Source organism: Lepus europaeus, chromosome X, assembly GCF_033115175.1.
Source record: "Lepus europaeus isolate LE1 chromosome X, mLepTim1.pri, whole genome shotgun sequence".
Classification (NCBI taxonomy): Eukaryota; Metazoa; Chordata; class Mammalia; order Lagomorpha; family Leporidae; genus Lepus; species Lepus europaeus.
The window spans coordinates 132,032,072-132,051,885 of NC_084850.1; the positions used below are offsets into that span (position 1 = coordinate 132,032,072).

Genomic DNA, 19,814 nt, shown 5'->3' on the forward strand with positions numbered 1-19,814 from the left:
AGCATGGTTTTCAGTTAATGTTAGAGATGTTTTATAATTTCAACAAACAGGGCACTTCTGCTTTCTGTGTCTTGAGTTCTGTGACTGGTTGGTATCAAGAGCTATGGCCAAACATTTAAATGACTAAACCTACGTCACATTAGTTCATCTCGACCGCAGTGAGGGAAGATCGTAGCGTGAGGACCGTGGTTTGTCTAATTTGCCCGGTGACTTTCAGGGAGGTACAAAGTCCATTCTTTTCTTGGAAAGATGAAGCGCACTTTTGTGCTAATGATGACTTCTCTCTGCAGTTGTTCCGCACATTACGGATGCTGTCCAGGAATGGGTTATGAATCAAGCCAAGGTGCCTGTGGACGGTCATAAGGAAGAGCCCCAGATATGTGTTATTGAGGCAAGCATGGAATTTTTCTTTATAAACTATGTCCTGCTGGGTCTTTAAGCATCTAATCTTCATCCATTCAACAGATACATACACGTAGCCTCCTGGGTGCTGGACACTGACTAGGAGGTGGGGTTCCACAAGGGAACGATATAGATGGTCCCTGCCCTTGCTAGTCAGGAGTCAGCGACTTGAGTGACAGATCAGTCACTCAGAAAAAAGCTAGTGGTAGGGCCTCCTCTGCAAGGACCTGCCATGGGCACAGCCTCTGTCCTTGGGGAACTTACAGATGGTCCTTCCCCAGCCCCTGCCAAGCCTCTCAACACAGAATGCATTCTAAGGCATGCTATTTGAGAAGTATTTGCAAGTGTTTTGGAAGTAGAGCGAGAAAGGGATGTCAGATGGTAGAAGTATGAAGTATCAGCTAGGAGACTTTGGGCAAGTTTACTTAACGTCTCTGTGCCTCAGTTTATGCATCTGCTAAATGGGGATAATCATATTTAACTTTGTTTTTAAAGATTTATTTATCTGAAAGGTAGACTTAGAATGAGAGTGAGAGAGAGGGAGACAGAGAGAGAAATATTCCATATGCTGATTCACTCACCAAATGGCTACAATGGCTGGGGCTGGGTCTGAGTCAGGCTGAAGCCAGAAGCTAGGAACTTTATCTGGGTCTCCCACATGGGTGCAGAGGACCAAGCACTTGGGCCATCCTCCACTGCTTTTTCAGGCACGTTAGCAGGGAGCTGGATCAGAAGCAGAGCAGCTGGGATTCCAATGCTGTTGTCGCAGGCAGTGGCCCAACCTGCTGCACCACAGTGCTGGCCCCTAACTTACTGTTTTAAGGACTAAAGAGTTACTATACTTAGTGCATAGAAAGGTTTAGACTCATGGTAGGTGCTCAAATGTTATTATTTAGTATAAAGATGCCTGTATACCTTTTGGTGAATTACTTCTCACAGCTTCAATGTACTCATTTGTAGCAATATGTTAATAATGTAATATTGTAATAAGAACAAAATGAAAATGGCAGGGTTGTCGTGAGGGTTAAATGCAATAATGTAAAGCACTTGGCAATGTCTGGCATTTAGGAAGTGCTCAATACATGTATGCTGGCTTTTCCTATTATCATTATAAATGTTAGCAGATAGATTTCATGCTGTGTAGAAAATCCATTTTGTTTCTAGTAGTGTCAGCACGAAGTGTGGCCAGGTTCTTGATGCCACCACAAGAAAGCATTGTAGGCTGTGTCACGGCTGAATGGAGCAAACAAGCGGAGTTTCTTGTCAGTGCGAGGACAGTCTCCGGAGAGGGAGAGTGCACACGCTCAGGGCGAGAGAGCATTGGCCCACGGGGTCTGAGGAAGGTTCTCTTTCATCTGTATTCTGTGATGATGGGGTGGGAATGCTCATGAGATAGGGAGGAGAGTTTTAGGAATAAGGCAGGGTGCCACCTGTTTTCTTTCCCAGTAACGGCTTTTTAGTTCTGAGAGATTTTGGGGGTAGGTCATAACCACAGCCACAATGCTATTGATACCAAAATGAGCTTGGCTTAATTAAGGTGATGTTATGGCTGGCAGTGTTGACTACGTTTTTTATTTTTAATTATTTATTTGACAGAGAGAGAGAGAAATCTTCCATCTGCTGGTTCAACTCCCAAATACTTACAACAGCCAGGGGTGGGCTAGGCCAAAGCCAAGAGCCAGAGAGAGAGAGACAGATCGATTTTCCATCTGCTGGTTCACTCCCAAATGCTTGCAGCAGCCTGGGGTGGGCTAGGCCAAAGCCAGGAGCCAGGGATTGCATCCGAGTCTCCCACATGGGTGACAGGAAGCAGAGTACTTGGACGATCATCTGCTGCCTTCCAGGCACATTAGCAGGCACCTGGATCAGAAGCAGAATAGCCAGGACTCGAATCGGCACTCCAGAATGGGATGCACGCAACCCAGGCAGCAGCTTAATCTGCTGTACCACACCGTTGGCCCCTGTGGCTGCCTTTTCTGGGACATTTGCTAACCCAGTAGTTTTTGAGCTGTTATGATATGAAAAGTCCTAGGGACTTTCCAGGACATCTGGACTTCACTCATATCTAGCTGTCTGCCTACTCTTAACAGTAGCACTAACAATATAAATACTGTCATATTAATTGTGTTTTGTATTATTTTAATAGTATGGTTAATATAAACAACAGTGTGGCCGGCGCCGCAGCTCAATAGGCTAATCCTCCACCTTGTGGCGCCGGCACACCGGGTTCTAGTCCCGGTCGGGGCACCGATGCTGTCTCGGTTGCCCCTCTTCCAGGTCAGCTCTCTGCTGTGGCCAGGGAATGCAGTGGAGGATGGCCCAAGTTCTTGCGCCCTGCACCCCATGGGAGACCAGGATAAGCACCTGGCTCCTGCCATCGGAACAGCGCGGTGTGCCGGCCGCAGCGCACCTACCGCGGCGGCCATTGGAGGGTGAACCAACGGCAAAAAGGAAGACCTTTCTCTCTGTCTCTCTCTACTGTCCACTCTGCCTGTCAAAAAAAAAATATAAACAACAATGTATAATGTGACATGCTACACAAAATTTTCTCCCCCTTGGTATTTCTTCCTTCATAATTTAAGAAATTCTGCTTTTATAATTTTTGTAATTAGAGCATAACAAACAGGATAGTGCACCGTTCTAGATGGAGGGCTTGATAAAGTTTTACAAACAAGCCACTTGTATAACTAGGCTGACTTCCTTTGAAAAATATTTGACATCTAATTTAGTGAATAGTTTGCAAACAACTTGAGCCAGTGATAAAGACTGTTCAACAAAGAAGAAAGGCAGGTCCGAGCGCCAGGAAGGATAGCAGCCATGCAAGAACAGGTGTGGACTCGGTGTTCAGCTTGACTCTGCGCTGGAGGAAACTCACACAGTCCCTTTCCTGATGGATTTTCAGATTGTAGAACCAATCTCCAGCACGCAGCAAAAGGCGGCTTTAAAAGTAGGGAACCAGATGGAAATGGCATCGGCTTTACAGATAAGATTGGTGAGGTGGAGGGCACGGAGCAGTGCTGGAGGCAGGAGGACAAGAGCCTCATTTTACACCAAGATGGCGACAGAGCCTAGTGGTTGGCAGCATAGAAATCGAAAGTGTCTCAAGGTTAGGAAGTAACCTATAGCAGAACTCGTGGCCACAATTGGGGTTTGGGGATGGGGCACTAGACAGCTGTATCTTCATCTGGCACAGTGGGAAACCAACTTGTATTCTTGACAGGGTGTCTAAAATGCTGAAGTCAAGAGGCCAGAGTTGGATGGTACTCAGAGATATGATAACTACCAGAAGAAATGGCAAACAATGTCAGGTGGTTTCTGGGGATTTGGCATATGGAAGAGGGAAGAGACAAGGCAAGGGCTCTTGCTTTCTTATTGTAAAATTTAACCTTTCTGTACAATTTGACTTTTAACAAAAAGAGTGTACATTATTTTTGATTTAAAATTTACCAAAAATAAATTGTTTTTTGGGGGGCTGATGGTGTGGTGCAATGGGTTAAGCTCCTACCTGTGATGCTAGTATCCCATATAGGTGCCGGTTCAAGTTGTGGCTGCTCCACTTCCAATGCAGCTCCCTGCTAATGCACTTGGGAATGCAGGGGAAGATGACTCGAGCTTGGGCCCCTGCCACCCACATAGGAGACCTGGATGGAGTTCTTCTCTCCTGGCTTTGGCCTGGCCCGGCCCGGCATTGGCTGTTCAGGCCATTTTTGGAGAATGAACCAGTGGACAGAAGGAAGACCTCTCCCAGTCTCTGTAATTCTGCTTTTCAAATAAACACATCTTTGAAAAAAATTGTTACAGAGGCAGAGAGCACATACTCGTAACCACTGGGTTTACTCCCTAAGTGCCTATAACAGCCAGGGCTGAGCTTAGGTTAAAGCCAGGAGCCAGGGACTGAATCCAGATCTCCAGGTGAGTGGCAGAAACCCAATTACTTGAGCCATCACTGCTGCCTCCCAGAGATTGCATTAGCAGGAAGCTGGAACCAGAGGAGTTGAAACCAGGTATTGAATCCAGATACTCTGATGCAAGGAAAAGACGTTTTAACCACTAGACTAAACATCCACGCGCCCCCCCCCCCATTATCTTGATTTTTAAAAATATTGTTAATGCCAACTTGAAGATACCATTTAGCCGTTTCAGTGTCTTAAAGTTCAGCTCAAGAGTGGCTTATTTCAAACTCTGCTGAGGGTAGGACCAGCCATCTTCCCTTTGGTTTATGCTGGTTTTTTGTTGTTTGGTGCTGTCTTGTCCAGTATGGTAGCCGCTGGCCACGTTGAAGTGGGGGAATGGATTATTAATTTTTTTCCAGGTTATCTCTCTCTCTCTCTTTTTTTAAAGATTTTATTTATTTATTTGAGAGGTAGAGTTACAGACAGTGAGAGGGAGAGACAGAGAGCAAGGTCTTCCTTCCGCTAGTTCACTCCCCTAATAGCCACAATGGCTGGAGCTGCACCGATCTGAAGCCAGGAGCCAGGAGCTTCCTCCCGGTCTCCCATTCAGGTGCAGGGGCCCAAGCACTTGGGCCATCTTCTGCTTTCCCAGTCCATAGCAGAGAGCTGGATTGGAAGTGGAGCAGCCGGGACTAGAACCAGCGCCCATATGGGATTTTGGCGCTGCAGGCAGAGGATTAACCTGCACCACGGCACTGGCCCCTCACGTTATATTTTTACTGGTTTGTACTGGGCTAGTACTTTCACTGTTTTTCTCACTCAGTCCTTTCCGTTTGAGCAACAGAAGTTAAGGCTTCCGGCCGGCGCCGTGGCTCAACTGGCTAATCCTCCGCCTTGCGGCGCCAGCACACTGGGTTCTAGTCCCGGTTGGGGCGCCGGATTCTATCCCGGTTGCCCCTCTTCCAGGCTAGCTCTCTGCTGTGGCCCGAGAAGGCAGTGGAGGATGGCCCAAGTGCTTGGGCCCTGCACCCGCATGGGAGACCAGGAGAAGCACCTGGCTCCTGGCTTCGGATCAGCGCGGTGCACCGGCCGCAGTGGCCATTGGAGGGTGAACCAACGGCAAAAAGGAAGACCTTTCTCTCTGTCTCTCTCACTATCCACTCTGCCTGTCAAAAAAAAAAAAAGAAAAAGAAAAAAGTTAGGGCTTCCAAAATATGTCCATTTTCCTGGAAGAGGAATTGGTTTCTGGCCTAAAAGTAATGACTCATTTTCTAAAGCTCAAAATGTTTATAACATTTTGAGAAGATTTTTTTTCCCCCTTTCTTTTAGTTGTTGAAGGTAAAAAAATAGCCTTTTGGTAAAAATATTAACCTTAATCACAGGGTAAGTTCCAAATGGTCATGTATATGAATGTTTTTGCCTTTTATTCTCTGATTCTACTGTCTGAAAAAATTTACATTTTTAATAACCACAAAAAGGAGGAAATATATTTTTGAATGTACTAGGGATGCCCTTTGACTTCATTAAAATTAAGTACAAGCCCAATTTGACCTTGAGATGAGATTTCTTAGCACTTTATTATGTTCCCAGCTTTGCTAGCTACTGTTTTGAACAGAAGTTGTAAGCTTCATTCTGGTGCCAGTGCAGCTGACTGTCGGTGTTAGTCTGCTTTTCGTTACTAGAACGTAGTACCTAACACAGGCTCTTGGGAAGGAAGGAGGCTTGCTTCCATCTGGTCTGGCCATCTGATGAGCGAGGTAGGTGGTGGGACGGGGGTGGGAGGCAGAGGGACAGGGAGCAGCACCACTGTGACCCTGTGGTCTCGCCTTAGGAAGCCGCCGTGATCCCACCCCAGTCACCTACCTCACTGTACTCACTTGCACTTCCCCACCTTCAGACACCAGAATTGGAGTAATTTTCCACCACTAATCCATTGACTGCTGACGTCAATCCGTTAGCCATTGACGGAAGACTTGGGGAACCACGCCTTTAGTACATGGGCCTTTGGGTTCCCTCTTCCTTTCTTCTTATTTGTTAATTATTGTGCGCTTGAATTGACGTGTGTGGCTAAACAACCACCGGTGAGCGTACTGTGTGCTCGCCCTGATGACAGCTGTTCAGGGTGTGGGGAGGGGTGTTCCGTTGGCTTGTTGGATGCTAGCTCGGTCATCCTCTCGGGCTCTCTGGAAGTTGGCTTCAGCAGTTGCGTCTGCGCATCCTTTAAGCTTTAGCAGGACTGCCAAATCAGATTGGTAGTTGTAAGCATATAGGAGCTGTGGACACGTCCCCTGTGGCACTCACAGGCATTATTCATTTTAGGACAGGTCATTTAAGCAGATACTTGAAATAATTTATAGCTGGCTTAAATTTTTTTTTCCTAAGAAAGAAGAGTCTTCATTAATGGCAAAACCAACTTTTTACAAAAAGATTTATTTATTTGAAAGGCAGAGAAAGTGAGTGGGGGAGACCTTCCATCACTGGCTCATTCCCCAGATGGCTGCAAACAGCCTGTGCTGGGCCAGGCTGAAGCAGGTCTGCTGCTGCTGGTTTCCTAGGTGCATTAGCAGGGAGCTGGATCACAAGTGGAGCAGCTGGGACATGAACCGGTGGTCGTAGGGGATGCTGGAGTCACAGGTGGCAGTTTAGCCTTCTATTCTATGGTGCTGGCCCCGAAAGCCAACTTTTCATGTCTCATAAGTTTGCTGCTACTTCAGCTTTTTTTTTTTTTTTTTTTTTGGACAGGCAGAATGGATAGTGAGAGAGAGAGACAGAGAGAAAGGTCTTCCTTTTTGCCGTTGGTTTACCCTCCAATGGCCACTGCGGCCGGCGCATCGCGCTGATCCGAAGCCAGGAGCCAGGAGCTTCTCCTGGTCTCCCATGGGGTGCAGGGCCCAAGCACTTGGGCCATCCTCCACTGCCTTCCCGGGCCATAGCAGAGAGCTGGCCTGGAAGAGGGGCAACCGGGATAGAATCCGGCACCCCGACCGGGACTAGAACCCGTGTGCCGGCGCCGCAAGGAGGAGGATTAGCCTGTTAAGCCATGGTGCTGGCGTGCTACTTCAGCTTTTTTTTTTTTTTTTTTTGACAGGCAGAGTGGATAGTGAGAGAGAGAGAGAGAAAGGTCTTCCTTTTTGCCGTTGGTTCACCCTCCAATGGCCGCCGCGGTAGGCGCGCTGCGGCCGGCGCACCGCGCTGATCCGATGGCAGGAGCCAGGTGCTTCTCCTGGTCTCCCATGGGGTGCAGGGCCCAAGCACTTGGGCCATCCTCCACTGCACTCCCTGGCCACAGCAGAGAGCTGGCCTGGAAGAGGGGCAACCGGGACAGAATCCAGTGCCCCGACCGGGACTAGAACCCGGTGTGCTGGCGCCGTAAGGCGGAGGATTAGCCTATTGAGCCACGGCACCTGCCTATTATTATTATTATTATTTTTTTACAGGCAGAGTGGACAGTGAGAGAGAGACAGAGAGAAAGGTCTTCCTTTTGCCGTTGGTTCACCCTCCAATGGCCGCCGCGGTAGGCGCGCTGCGGCTGGCGCACCGCGCCGTTCCGATGGCAGGAGCCAGGTGCTTCTCCTGGTCTCCCATGGGGTGCAGGACCCCAGAACTTGGGCCATCCTCCACTGCACTCCCTGGCCACAGCAGAGAGCTGGCCTGGAAGAGGGGCAACCGGGACAGGATCGGTGCCCCGACCGGGACTAGAACCCGGTGTGCCGGCGCCGCAAGGCGGAGGATTAGCCTACTGAGCCATGGCGCCGGCCCTACTTCAGCTTTTAATTGGATGTCCCTCCATATCTGAGGTGAGAGACGGTGATGTTTTCAAAGAATTCCAGGAGGTCTGAAAACTGCGGTAGTACTGAGCCCTACATGCTTTCAAGTAAACAAATAAAATCTTTTAAAAAAATTAAAAAGTAAAAGATTAATAAAAAATGGAATAAGTATAATATAGCATAATAAAAGTTATTGAAAACTTATGAATTATTTATGGAATTTTTTATTTAATAATTTTGGACTGTGATTGATCATGGATAACTGAAGCCACGAAAAGCAAAACCATTGACAAGGCTGGAAATGGGGAGGTGGGCAACTCAAAGATTGTGAACATAATGGTAATGGTGACCCAGAGGTATGGGAAAGGGAGATTCTAAATGGACCGAGAGACTGCAGTACCACTTTTTGCCATGTGAGGGCAGAAGCGGACAATGTTTAAAGTTGGCCTCCTTTCTGAATTCGCCGTTGACTCCCACTGGCTTAGTTTAAATGCAGCTTGTTTTCTCCCTTAAAAAAAGGATTTTTTCCCATTAGATTCTGGCGCATTGTAGTTACTGAGAGCTTTTACCTCCACCCTCTCCAAATTCCCCACTGCATGTGATACATTTTTGCTTTTTTTTTTTTTTAAGACTTAAGATTTATTTGAGAGGCAGAGTTACAGAGAGGGGGAGAGAGAGAAAGGACTCCGATCTGCTGGTTCATCCTCAAATGGCCATAATGGCCTGAGCTGTGCTGATCTGAAGCCAGGACCCAGGAGCTTCTTCCGGGTCTCCCACACAGGTGTAGGGGCCCAAGGACCTGGGCCATCTTCTACTGCTTTCCCAGGCCATAGCAGAGAGTTGGATGGAAGTAGAGCAGCCAGGTCTCAAACTGGCACCCATATGGGATGCTGGTGCCGCAGGTGGAGACTTAACCTACCATGCCACTGCACTGGCCCCATGTTTTTGCTTCTTATAGTTTCATAGTTTTTGTCTTTCTTACAGAAAAATCACTTATTTCTACTTATTCCATGCCCAGGAACCTTGAACTTTAATGTTTTGCTATCTGAATTAAAGTGAGTGTGAAGAATAATTTTGTGCATAGCAAGGTGATCCTGAGACTTAGTACACTGTCACCTAGGGCTTATATTGAACTTCCGGACCTCTCTGTCCTTTCTTGATCACTAACTTAAACCTCAAATGCTGTGTGTAGGGCTTGTGGCCTCATGGGACTTATGGGCGAGTGGCGCAGAGAGACAGGAGATGGGCACAGACGAGATAGTGACCGCTTGTGCTGAGTTGCTAGCAAGGGCACAGACAGGTGCTGTGATGGAGGGATGCAGGCTGCCGTAGGGGAGGGGTTGGGGCAGTCTTTGTGGAGAGGACCCACCCGCTCCGGAGGACAGGGAGAGACAGATGTAGATGAAGCAGGAGGGAAGGCAGGAAGGCAGAGTGTGGCGCATCAGAGGGCCTGAAAGCCCCGTGGGGCTGAAGCACAGAGCAGGGTGCCGCTGCAATTAGGGACTCACGCAAGAGCCCCATCCCACACTTGGGGAGTGAACTAGTAGATAGAAGAACGCGAAGTCTCTCTGTCTCCCCTGCCTTTTAAATAGAAATGCGAATAAACAAGTAATCATGAAACAAATAAAACGCCCTGGGCCAGAATTTGGAGGCTCTTGGTTGAGATGATTGCAGTGGTGCCTGCAGAAGCTGAGGCTGTCTGTGGACAGAGAGCAGCAGCCCTGGAATGAGACAGTAGCGGAGAGATTTGCAAGAGCTTGGGAGGTACGGCTCTGGGCCTGGGCTGCGTGAGGAGGAGAGCGTGTTTGGGGGGTCTCCGACCTTGAACCGGTGGTGGGAAGAGATGATATGCTGACACGAGGAAGTACTGAGAGAACCAGGCCCTGGGGGTGGGGGACCTCAGTGCAGCGTGGGACACTTGAAGTCTGCGCAGTTATTGAGTCATCCAAGATGTCAAGGACAGGGGCTTCAAAGCTCAAGAGCACTGGGAAGAAAGGGCAGGGTTAAGAGTAGATGTTGGGGCCGGCGCCGTGGCTTAACAGGCTAATTCTCCGCCTTGCGGCGCCGGCACCCCAGGTTCTAGTCCCGGTCGGGGTGCCGGATTCTGTCCCAGATGCCCCTCTTCCAGTCCAGCTCTCTGCTATGGCCCAGGAAGGCAGTGGAGGATGGCCCAAGTACTTGGGCCCTGCACCCGCATGGGAGACCAGGAGAAGCACCTGGCTCCTGGCTTTGGATCAGCGCGATGCGCCGGCCGCAGCGGCCATTGGAGGGTGAACCAACGGCAAAAAGGAAGACCTTTCTCTCTGTCTCCCTCTCTCACTGTCCACTCTGCCTGTCAAAAAAAAAAAAAAAAAAAAAAGAGCAGCTGAAACTAGAAAAGACCTCCTGCTCCCGGTTGGAGGCCAGCCGGGCTCCTCTGTGCGCCAGGGGAGGGGGGGACAGGCGCCAGCACCTAAGGCAGTGCTGTGTGGCCCACTGTCCAGTGATATGTGCCTGGGGCCCCTGGGGAATGCCCTGGGCAGGCCCTGTGTATATTGTGTTCCATGCATTCTGGGGCGCTGGGTAGAGTGGGCCTAGGTGACCACTGGCTTCTCTCTTAGCTCCTACCAAAAACAGTCTCTGGGCTATACCGGGCCAGGGGACAGTGACAGGCCATCTGTGCAAGTGTTTGTCAGAAGGCAGTTTGCCTCAAAAGAAACCCGAGAAAACGCATTTATCATTATGTATCAATCTAGCATCTGTTCTTTGAATTGACGCTGGCCCTTTATAAGGAATAATCACGTGGGGTCTGCTCAGCCGCAGAGCTCAAGTCACCCCCGAGTGCGCAGGGGAGTCCTGTCTCCCTGGGGCAAGTCAGGGGCCCGTCTGTGAGAAGACGCAGGCTCCTGAGCACAGCTTGCCGTTGGCTCGGTAATCCGGGCCTTTTCTGCTCCTGGCGTTCTTTCTTGTGGGCGCGCTGTGACCCGGCTTGTGTCAGCTCCTCCCTCCTGTACCCCTTCCGGTCGCTAGGGACCTAGTGATAGCCCTTTTGTTTAAGCCATGCCACTTGGGACCTGTGACCTTCGTGGGAAAGGGCAGCGTCAGTGGACGCAGCCTAAGTGGAGGCCCGGCAGCGCATCGCCCACACGGGGGCGAGCAGCGGATTGAACAGAGGGGCAGGCGGGCTTGGGCACACGGGGTCATGGGGACCATAGCGCATCGCACGTAGCGGGCTTGGTTTGGTTTTCTCCTGCTGGTGTAAGCCTCTGCCAGGAGAGAAGGCTCTCAAGGAAATCACTGCAAACAAGGTTGTGGACGCAATTTGACTCCCAGCCAGGGCTGCTCTCTGCTCCTACTGGCTCAGCCTGTGTGGGGTGCGCACGGCACTTACAGGTGACTGGCACCCTGGCCAGGAACCGGTCCTGAGCACACTCTCCATATGGCACTTGGATGCTTTGAGCACCAGAGGGAGAATTCCGTACCAGCCTTCCTCCTGGTAGACATGCACCTCTGTAGCTCACCTGCGCCTTCTGACCCGGCTCCACGCAGAGTGGCATGAACTCAAACCCTGCAGCCTTTGTGACCTAGGAAACCCCATGCCGAGGAATCTGCCCCACTGTGGGTGCACAGGAGGCTTTATTGGGTGTGGTCAAGTCATCCTGTCTGTCCACAGCGCCCTGCTGCTAGAAAACAGGGAGACACACAAGCTAAGCAGAGTTCAAAATACCGGAAGTCCTGGAAGGATGCAACTTGTGAAATTACTCCCCAGACACCGTAGGCTAGCAGAGGAATTGTACTGACCTGGTGTCTCGCATTCTGTGGTCCACATGTAGCGGTGTGTTCTGTGGAGTCATTTTCTGTTCCTTTGCGGACATGAGATGTAGCACAGTCAGAAACCACTGTTAGTAAGTAACCTTTCTCACACACTTGCTTTCTGGTTCACAAGTAATACAAATGCACAAAGGGTCTGTTACCTTTCCTAAATTCCATGCATGCATATCATATACATACTTCAGTAGATTGTGGGTAACCACGGGTCGAACCTTTCCCTTTCCCTTCCCCCTCCCCCGGCACAGCTCCTGTGCCCCGGGACCTGTGCCATTGTGCTGTTCTCTTGTACCAAGGATGAGTGAAAGTGTTTTCTCTTTTTTATGTAGTTTGTATCGATTGGGTTTTATAAGTGTCAGAAAACAGGAACAGAGTGTTGTATTTTGATCTGCAATTTGTGCATGGTAATTTTGTTTTATATATTAGAAGTTCATTTAAAACTTGAAATGTTTTCCAGAAGGATACTGGATAAAATGAATAGTCTTTTTTTTAAAGATTTATTTATTTATTTGAAAGTTAGAGTTACACAGAGAGAGGAGGCAGAGGCAGAGAGAGAGAGGTCTTCCATACGCTGGTTTACTCCTTAGATGGCTGCAATGGCCGGAGCTGTACCGATCTGAAGCCAGGAGCTTCTTCTTGGTCTCCCAGGCAGGTGCAGGGGCCCAAGGACTTGGGCCATCTTCTACTGCTTTCCCAGGCCATAGCAGAGAGCTGGATTGGAAGTGGAGCAGCTGGGACTTGAAGCGGTGCCCATATGGGATGCCGGCACTGCAGGTGGCAGCTTTACCTGCTATGCCACATGCCAGCCCGCTCCCGCCTTCTTATTTCACTTTCTAGTCACCATTGTCTCTTGTCTTTACCTCATCACCCTCTTAAATGTACAATATATATTTTTTCATTTTTAACAGTTTCATCGAAGTTTAATTTATAGATCATAAATTTGACCAATTTCCAGTGTATAATTCAGTGATTTTGAGTATACTTCTCTTCCTGTGCAAGCATCAGTCTTTAGTTCTTATAGTTGATTCATTAAGAATTTTTCTGTTAGTTTGTTTACCATGGAAGCTGTTTGGTCACTTGTGTCTTTTTTGTTTTCCATTCATAGCTGGGAGGTACCATTGGAGACATTGAAGGAATGCCATTTGTGGAAGCATTCAGACAATTCCAGTTTAAAGCAAAAAGAGAGAATTTCTGTAATATCCATGTTAGCCTTGTCCCTCAGGTGGGCTTTCCGGATAAGTATGTGGATGGCAACTTTGTTCTGTTTGCCTGTGATATTCTGCGTGTCCCCATTTGAAACTGGGGGGGTGGGGGGCACGGTTATCCAGAAGAGCTGGCTGTACTGAAAGAGACCCTTTTCTTTTTAGCCCAGTGCTACTGGAGAACAAAAAACCAAACCCACCCAGAACAGTGTCCGCGCACTGAGGGGGTTAGGCCTGTCTCCGGATCTGGTGAGTTAAACCCAGTGGGTAAGTTCACCCCTGAGGTCTCTAGGAGGAGAAACTTCCCTTGTTGGTCTATAACATTGTTTGAACCCTTTGTGGCTCTTAAATGGTTCCTATGACAATGAGCCTTTTGTGTTTGGGAGCCAGGAAAGGCTTATCTTTATCCCAACTGGTGCATAAATTGGCCATCTGTTCCTCCCCAGGCTCTCATTGGATTGGCCACGTTGACAGCTGGGCAAGTGTGAGGTCCTGTCATTTATGTGGTTCTGGATTCTTTAGAGTGAACATGGAGCCTTGGGATTTTCCCGTGATCCTGCTAGGGTGGGCTGTCATTGCTCTCTTTTTAGTCTACACAGTTAGATGCCTTGTAGCATGTTATCCACTTATTGCCAATTGCTAGACCAGGGGTCAGCTGCCTGATTTTGGAAATAAAATTTTATTGGCACACAGTCACACCTATTTGTCTATAGCTGCTTTCGCACTGCAGTAGCACTGTTGAGTATCTGGGCAGTGACTGCATGCCTCGCAAACCTGGACTGTTTCCCACTTGGCTTTGTAGAGAAACTATTTGTCAACCCCTATGCTAGCTCTTTTCTTGTGTTTAACAAAGTGACACTTGTGAGCTTGCCTCTTCACCAGAGACAGCTTGACATTTTGAGTTCTTACTGGTACATTTGCATTGAGTTTGATTATAGTTGCTCAGCCCCGTTTCTGAGAGTCCAGCAGAATGCCCAGAGTGAACAAGCACGTACTTGGACAAGATTCTCGTAGTAAAAAGAAATGAATATAGCGTCTTTCTGAAAACAAATGGCCACTTGAGCAGCCTGGTGCCTGCTCGCTGACCTGTGCAAAACTGGCTTTGACAGATCGTCTGCCGAAGTTCAACGCCCATTGAGATGCCAGTAAAGGAGAAGATTTCTATGTTTTGTCACGTGAAGCCCGAACAGGTTGGTGCTGCTCTTTAGGAGATTTGATTGGTTTTTTTTTAAGATTTATTTATTTTGGCCGGTGCTGTGGCTTAACAGGCTAATCCTCCGCCTTGCGGCGCCGGCACACCGGGTTCTAGTACCGGTCTGGGCAGCGGATTCTATCCTGGTTGCCCCTCTTCCAGGCCAGCTCTCTGCTGTGGCCAGGGAGTGCAGTGGAGGATGGCCCAAGTGCTTGGGCCCTGCACCCGCATGGGAGACCAGGAGAAGCACCTGGCTCCTGGCTTCGGATCAGCATGATGCACTGGCCGCAGCGGCCATTGGAGGGTGAACCAGCGGCAAAAAGGAAGACCTTTCTCTCTCTCTCTCACTATCTACTCTGCCTGTCAAAAAAAAAAAAAAGATTTATTTATTTTACTTGAAAGTCACAGTTACACACACACAGAGAAGGAGAGGCAGAGAGACAGAGAAAGAGGTCTTCCATCCGCTGGTTCACTCTCTAGATGGCCTCAATGGCCGGAGCTGCGCCAATCCAAACCCAGGAGCCAGGAGCTTTTTCTGGGTCTCCCACATGGGTGCAGGGGCCCAAGGACTTGGGCCATCTGCTACTGCTTCCCCAGGCCACAGCAGAGAGCTGGATTGGAAGGGGAGCAGGTGGGATACGAACTGACACCCAAATGAGATGCTGGAGCCACAAGTGGAGGCTTTACCCGCTACGCCACAGTGCTGGCCCCTGAGACTCTGGATTCTTTAGATAGGATGCTGGTTTCTTTGCATGATTACTCCTTCCCTTATATGCACAATGCCAGAGTAGGCTTTTTAACTCATAGTCAAATTACTAGAGAGAAAACCACATGAAGCTGCCTTATTGTCTGTCTCTCTGTAAAATTATTTATTTATTTATTTGGAAGGCAGAGTTACAGAGAGAGGCAGAGAGACACACATCTTCCATCTGCTGGTTCACTCCCCAAATGGCTACAATGGCTGGAACTGGGCCAGGCTGAAGCCAGGAGTCTGGAATTCCATCTGGGTCTCCCACATGGGTGGCGGGGGCCCAAGCACTTGGATCATCTGCTGCTGCTTTCCCAGGCACAATAACAGTGAGCTGGCTCAGAAGTGGAGCAGCCAGGTCTCCAACTGATATGCATATAGCATGCTGGTATTGTAGGCTGCAGCTTAATCTGCTGTGCCACAATGTTGCCACCCCTCACCTTTTTTTTTTTTAAAGACTTTATCTTCTCTTTATACAGGATTTTCTATTGCTTGCATTCATTTCTTGTGTACCTGTTATATCTAAACTCACTCAAGCCATATGGGTACACTGACATTTGCACTATCTTTTCTTTTAAAAAAATTTTAAAAAGCATCTATTTTCATTGAAAGGCAGAGACACACACACACACACACAGAGTTTTTGCATGGTTCAGTTAATCCTCCTAATGACTGCAACAGCCAGGGCTGGCCAGGAACTCAAGCACTTAAGCCATCATCTGCTGCCTCCCAGGGTGCACATTAGCAGCAAGCTGGAATTGGAAGCAGAGCCAAGACTCAAATGCATACATCTGGATATGGGATGCCAGCATCCCCAGTGCCATGTTCACCATTGCACCAAAGGCCCGCCCTGCACTATCTTCTGATTGCTTCCATGGCCTCAGGAAGCAATTCATTGTTACAGAAACATTACTGGGATTTGGGCTCAGGTCCCCTGGTATGCAGGACCTCTGTCTGGGTATTCAGTTAGTTAGCTTTGCTTTCCTTTTGCCTTCTCTCTCCCTTGTTCCCAGTAAGGCTGGGCACAAGGAATTGGGGTTGGCTGTCGTTTACAAGTGATTTGAGTAGCACTCAGGAAAAGGGTAAGGGTTGCAGAAACCTTGTGTTTCTTCACGGTGGCTCATGGCTCTCTGGGATGTCTGTGGCTCAGGAGGCTGATCAGAACCCCTTGCCCCATGCCTGCCCTTCAGTCAGTGCTAAGTCTGAACTACTTTGAGAACTGTGACAGCAGATTGAAGGATTTTCCTGTATTTGTGTGTTGTCATGCCATTTTGGTTTTCTAAAAATGTGTAGTCTTTCTGTTGGTGAATAGAAGTTTGTTTAGTTCTTAAAAAATTTATTTATTTGAAAGGCAGAGTTAGAGAGACAGAGAGAAGGAGGAGGAGGAGGAGGAGGAGGAGGAGGAGAGACAGAGAGAAATCTTCTATCTACTGGTTCACTGTCCAGATGGCTACAACAGCTAGGGCTGGGTCAGAGCAGGTCGGTTCAGGTCAGGCCGAAGCCAGGAGCTTCATCTGGGTCTCAAGCACTTGGGGCCATCGTCTGCTGCTTTTCCCAGGCGCTTTAACAGGGAGCTGGATCAGAAGTGGAGTAGCTGGGATTCAAGCCGGTGTTTATATGGGATGCCAGCATTGCAGGCCACAGCTTAACCCACTGCACCACTACACTGGCCCCAAACTTTGTTAATTAAGCAAATTAACTCAGTTTCTGATATAGGAGGACAAAGATTTTTGAGTTGGAGTGCTGCGAACTCTGAGAACTGAAGCTGTTTTCCCAAGTTTAGACCACACAGAACCTGTAGTCTATATGACTATGGATTCTGAAGAATGTACATTCCCATCAGTCCTTGGGGTAGTTCATTAGTCATTTTTCATAACTTTTTTTTTGATGTGTGTTAATTCTCCCACTTAGTTCTATGATATTCATAAGTCCTAGTGAACTTGCATTTGAAGCTCTTCTCTTGTGGATCACTGAGAAGGACATGAAAAGGGTCACAGGCATCTCTCTGGGTCCATTATCAAGATATTTGGAAAAAAAAAAGGATAAACCTCTCTCTGGCTTGGAGGATAAATGAGCAAATGACTCCCCACTGCATGAATTCCACTTGTAGGATTTGAGGTGGCTCTGAGATTGAGCTTTAGCTAGTAATCCGGATGGAGCCCTGTCTTAGTGATGTGTCAGGACTTTGAATCGCATTGGGGAGTGCACAGCGAGGCACAGCAGTCCGAGGATCACGCTGCTGATGCTGAAACAACTTAAGAACCCTCAATTCTCTGGCCATGGGCTTGGGAAGGCTGGACATAGAGTTGGCAGGACATTTCTTGGCATTCATTGAGGATGTGGCAGATCCTTAAACGCCTCCAGGTAGCCCCTTGGATATACTTGGGAGGGTATTGAAAGGCCATTAGAGAGAGAGTGAAAAACAGCCCAGCTGCGCAACACTTGGTATTTGAAGGCGCTCGTCTCCTCTAATGGGTGTAATTAATTTTACTGTGCTCAACCTGTGCTTGTAAATTTACCCCTATGAAGGGAGCAGGGAACAAGGCCACAGACAAAAGTGACTGTAGTAGCAGCAGCAAACAAATGAAGGAAAATACTTAGAAGACACGGTGTATGTATCCATTGCTACTGCTTGAACTCAGACTTAGGATTTGGTGCACTGGGCCATATGTCTGGGGTATTGAGATGTAAAGCATCCATGCGGGCAGCCATTGTGGGGCAGCAGCTTAATCCACTGCCTGGTTCTCAACCGCATCTCATATCACAGTTGCAGGTTCAAGTCCCAGCTACTCTGCTTTCAAACCAGCTTGCTGCTAACACATCCTGGGGAGCAGTGGATGATAGCTCAAGTGCATGGGCCCTTGCCACCCATGTCGGAGACTTGCATGGAGTTCTAGGCTTCTAGGTTTGCTCTGTATCAGCTCTGGCTTTTGCAGGCATTTAGAGTGAAGCAGCTGCTGGAACATTCTCTCTCTCTCTCTTGCTGTGCCTTTCAGGTAGATGAAAAAATATATACACACACACACACACACATATTTCTAAAAAGCACCTATGTATCAACACCAATTTTCTGACACCAGCTGGGAATCCCACGCATCAATTCTGACACTAGCTACCCCTAGAGAACATCAAACTCCACATACTTAAAGGTTCAGTCCCTTGCAAGAGAGCCCCCTGCTTTATACCCCGCCATAAGTCTCCAGTACTCTCAGACCACCAATGCTTCTGCCAACTGACTACTAATTTCCCATTATCCCCTCAGGTTCGATAATTCAAAACTCAGTAAAGCACCATAAACGGGTTGAAGTGAAGAGCCACGAGGGGAAGATCTAGAAAGGTCCTGAGCCCAGGAGCTCTTGTCCTTGCTAAATCAGGGTTCCCCACCGTCCTGGAATCTCAGTATATTCACCAACAAGCACCTCTGAGTCTCGGTCTCCAGCATTTGTTTTTTTAGATTTTTTAAAATTTATTTTTAAATTTACTTGAAAGGCAGAATTACAGAGAGGAGAGAGTGCTCTTCCATCCCCTGGTTCACTCCCCAGATGGCCACAACAGCCAGGGCTGTGCCAGACAGAAGCCAGGTGCCAGGGGCTTCCTCCAAGTCTCCCATGTGGGGACAGGGGCCCAAGGACTTGGGCCATCTGCTGCTGCTTTCTCAGGCGCATGAGCAGGGAGCTGGGTTGGAGGTGGAGCAGCTGGGTTTCTGGGAGTATCGTGTGCGGAGGTTTAACCTGCTGTGCCACATCGCTGGCCCCTCAGTCTCCAGTGTTTTTATTGGAATCTTATTATGTAGGCACAATTGATTGAATCATTGGCCATATGTTTGAACTCAACTCCAGCCCCCATTCCCTTCCCAAAGGTCAGATCTGCTGGCTGAAAGTTCCAATCTCTTGGTTGGTTTTTCTACTGAGCAGCTCCATTCTGAAACTGTCTGCAGACCACTTGGACTTGCTGAATTTGCATAACAAGGAGAATTTTATCCCTCTGGAAATTTTAAGGGCTTTTGAAGCTCTGTTCCAGGAACTAGGGACAAGACCAGTTATACAGTTGGCCCTTGGCATCTGCAGGTTCAGCATCTGTAGATTCCACCAACCATGGCTTGAACAGATTTTTAAAATTTGCAGCCATACTGAGCTTGTTCAGATTTTTTTCATTGTCGTTATCCCCCAAACAATATAGTGGAACATCTACTTACATGGCATTTATATTGTGTTAGGTATGATAAGTAATCTAGAGATGATTTAAAAATTATACAGGAGGATGTGCCTAACTTAGATGCAAATACTGTGCCATTTTGTATAAGAGACTTGAGCATCTTCAGATTTTGGTATCCATGGTTAGAGGACGTTAAAGTGGGTCCTGGAACCCAATCCCCCATGAGGACCAAGGGGTGATTGTATATATTTTTTATGATACCACCACATCCATGGCTCCAGCAGCAGAAGAATGAATTAAAAGAGTTCCATACTGAACCTAACCAGATTTTAATTCTGATTCTTGTTTGGGTTACTGGGTTTCATTGGTTTTCTTGAAACAGTATAAACTGCCACTGTCTTTTGAGATTTCTTTCCTTGGTGAGTAATATTTGAATTGACCCATGTAAGTGTGGTGTTCTATCATCACTGATCAGGTCATCTGCATCCATGATGTTTCTTCTACATACCGAGTGCCTGTGCTTCTGGAGGGACAAGGCATTGTCAAATATTTTAAAGAGAGATTGAACCTGCCCATTGGAGATTCTGCAAGTCATTTGCTTTTCAAATGGAGAAATATGGCTGACAGGTACATGCCAGGAATTACTGA

General features: G+C 48.1%; 1 protein-coding gene across 3 annotated transcripts in view; it reads left to right on the forward strand.

Annotated features, from left to right (window-relative positions):
• The window catches only part of CTPS2 (CTP synthase 2), a 125,886-nt gene that overhangs the window by 16,363 nt on the left and 89,709 nt on the right, over window positions 1-19,814 (forward strand). For 2 of the 3 annotated variants that reach the window (XM_062183898.1, XM_062183896.1), the window contains exons 4-8: window positions 291-391; window positions 12,975-13,091; window positions 13,237-13,320; window positions 14,181-14,261; window positions 19,642-19,793. In XM_062183898.1, the coding sequence (XP_062039882.1) occupies window positions 291-391; window positions 12,975-13,091; window positions 13,237-13,320; window positions 14,181-14,261; window positions 19,642-19,793 (535 nt within the window). The remainder of the gene's footprint in view (window positions 1-290; window positions 392-12,974; window positions 13,092-13,236; window positions 13,321-14,180; window positions 14,262-19,641; window positions 19,794-19,814) is intronic. The other variant, XM_062183899.1, reaches the window with a different exon arrangement.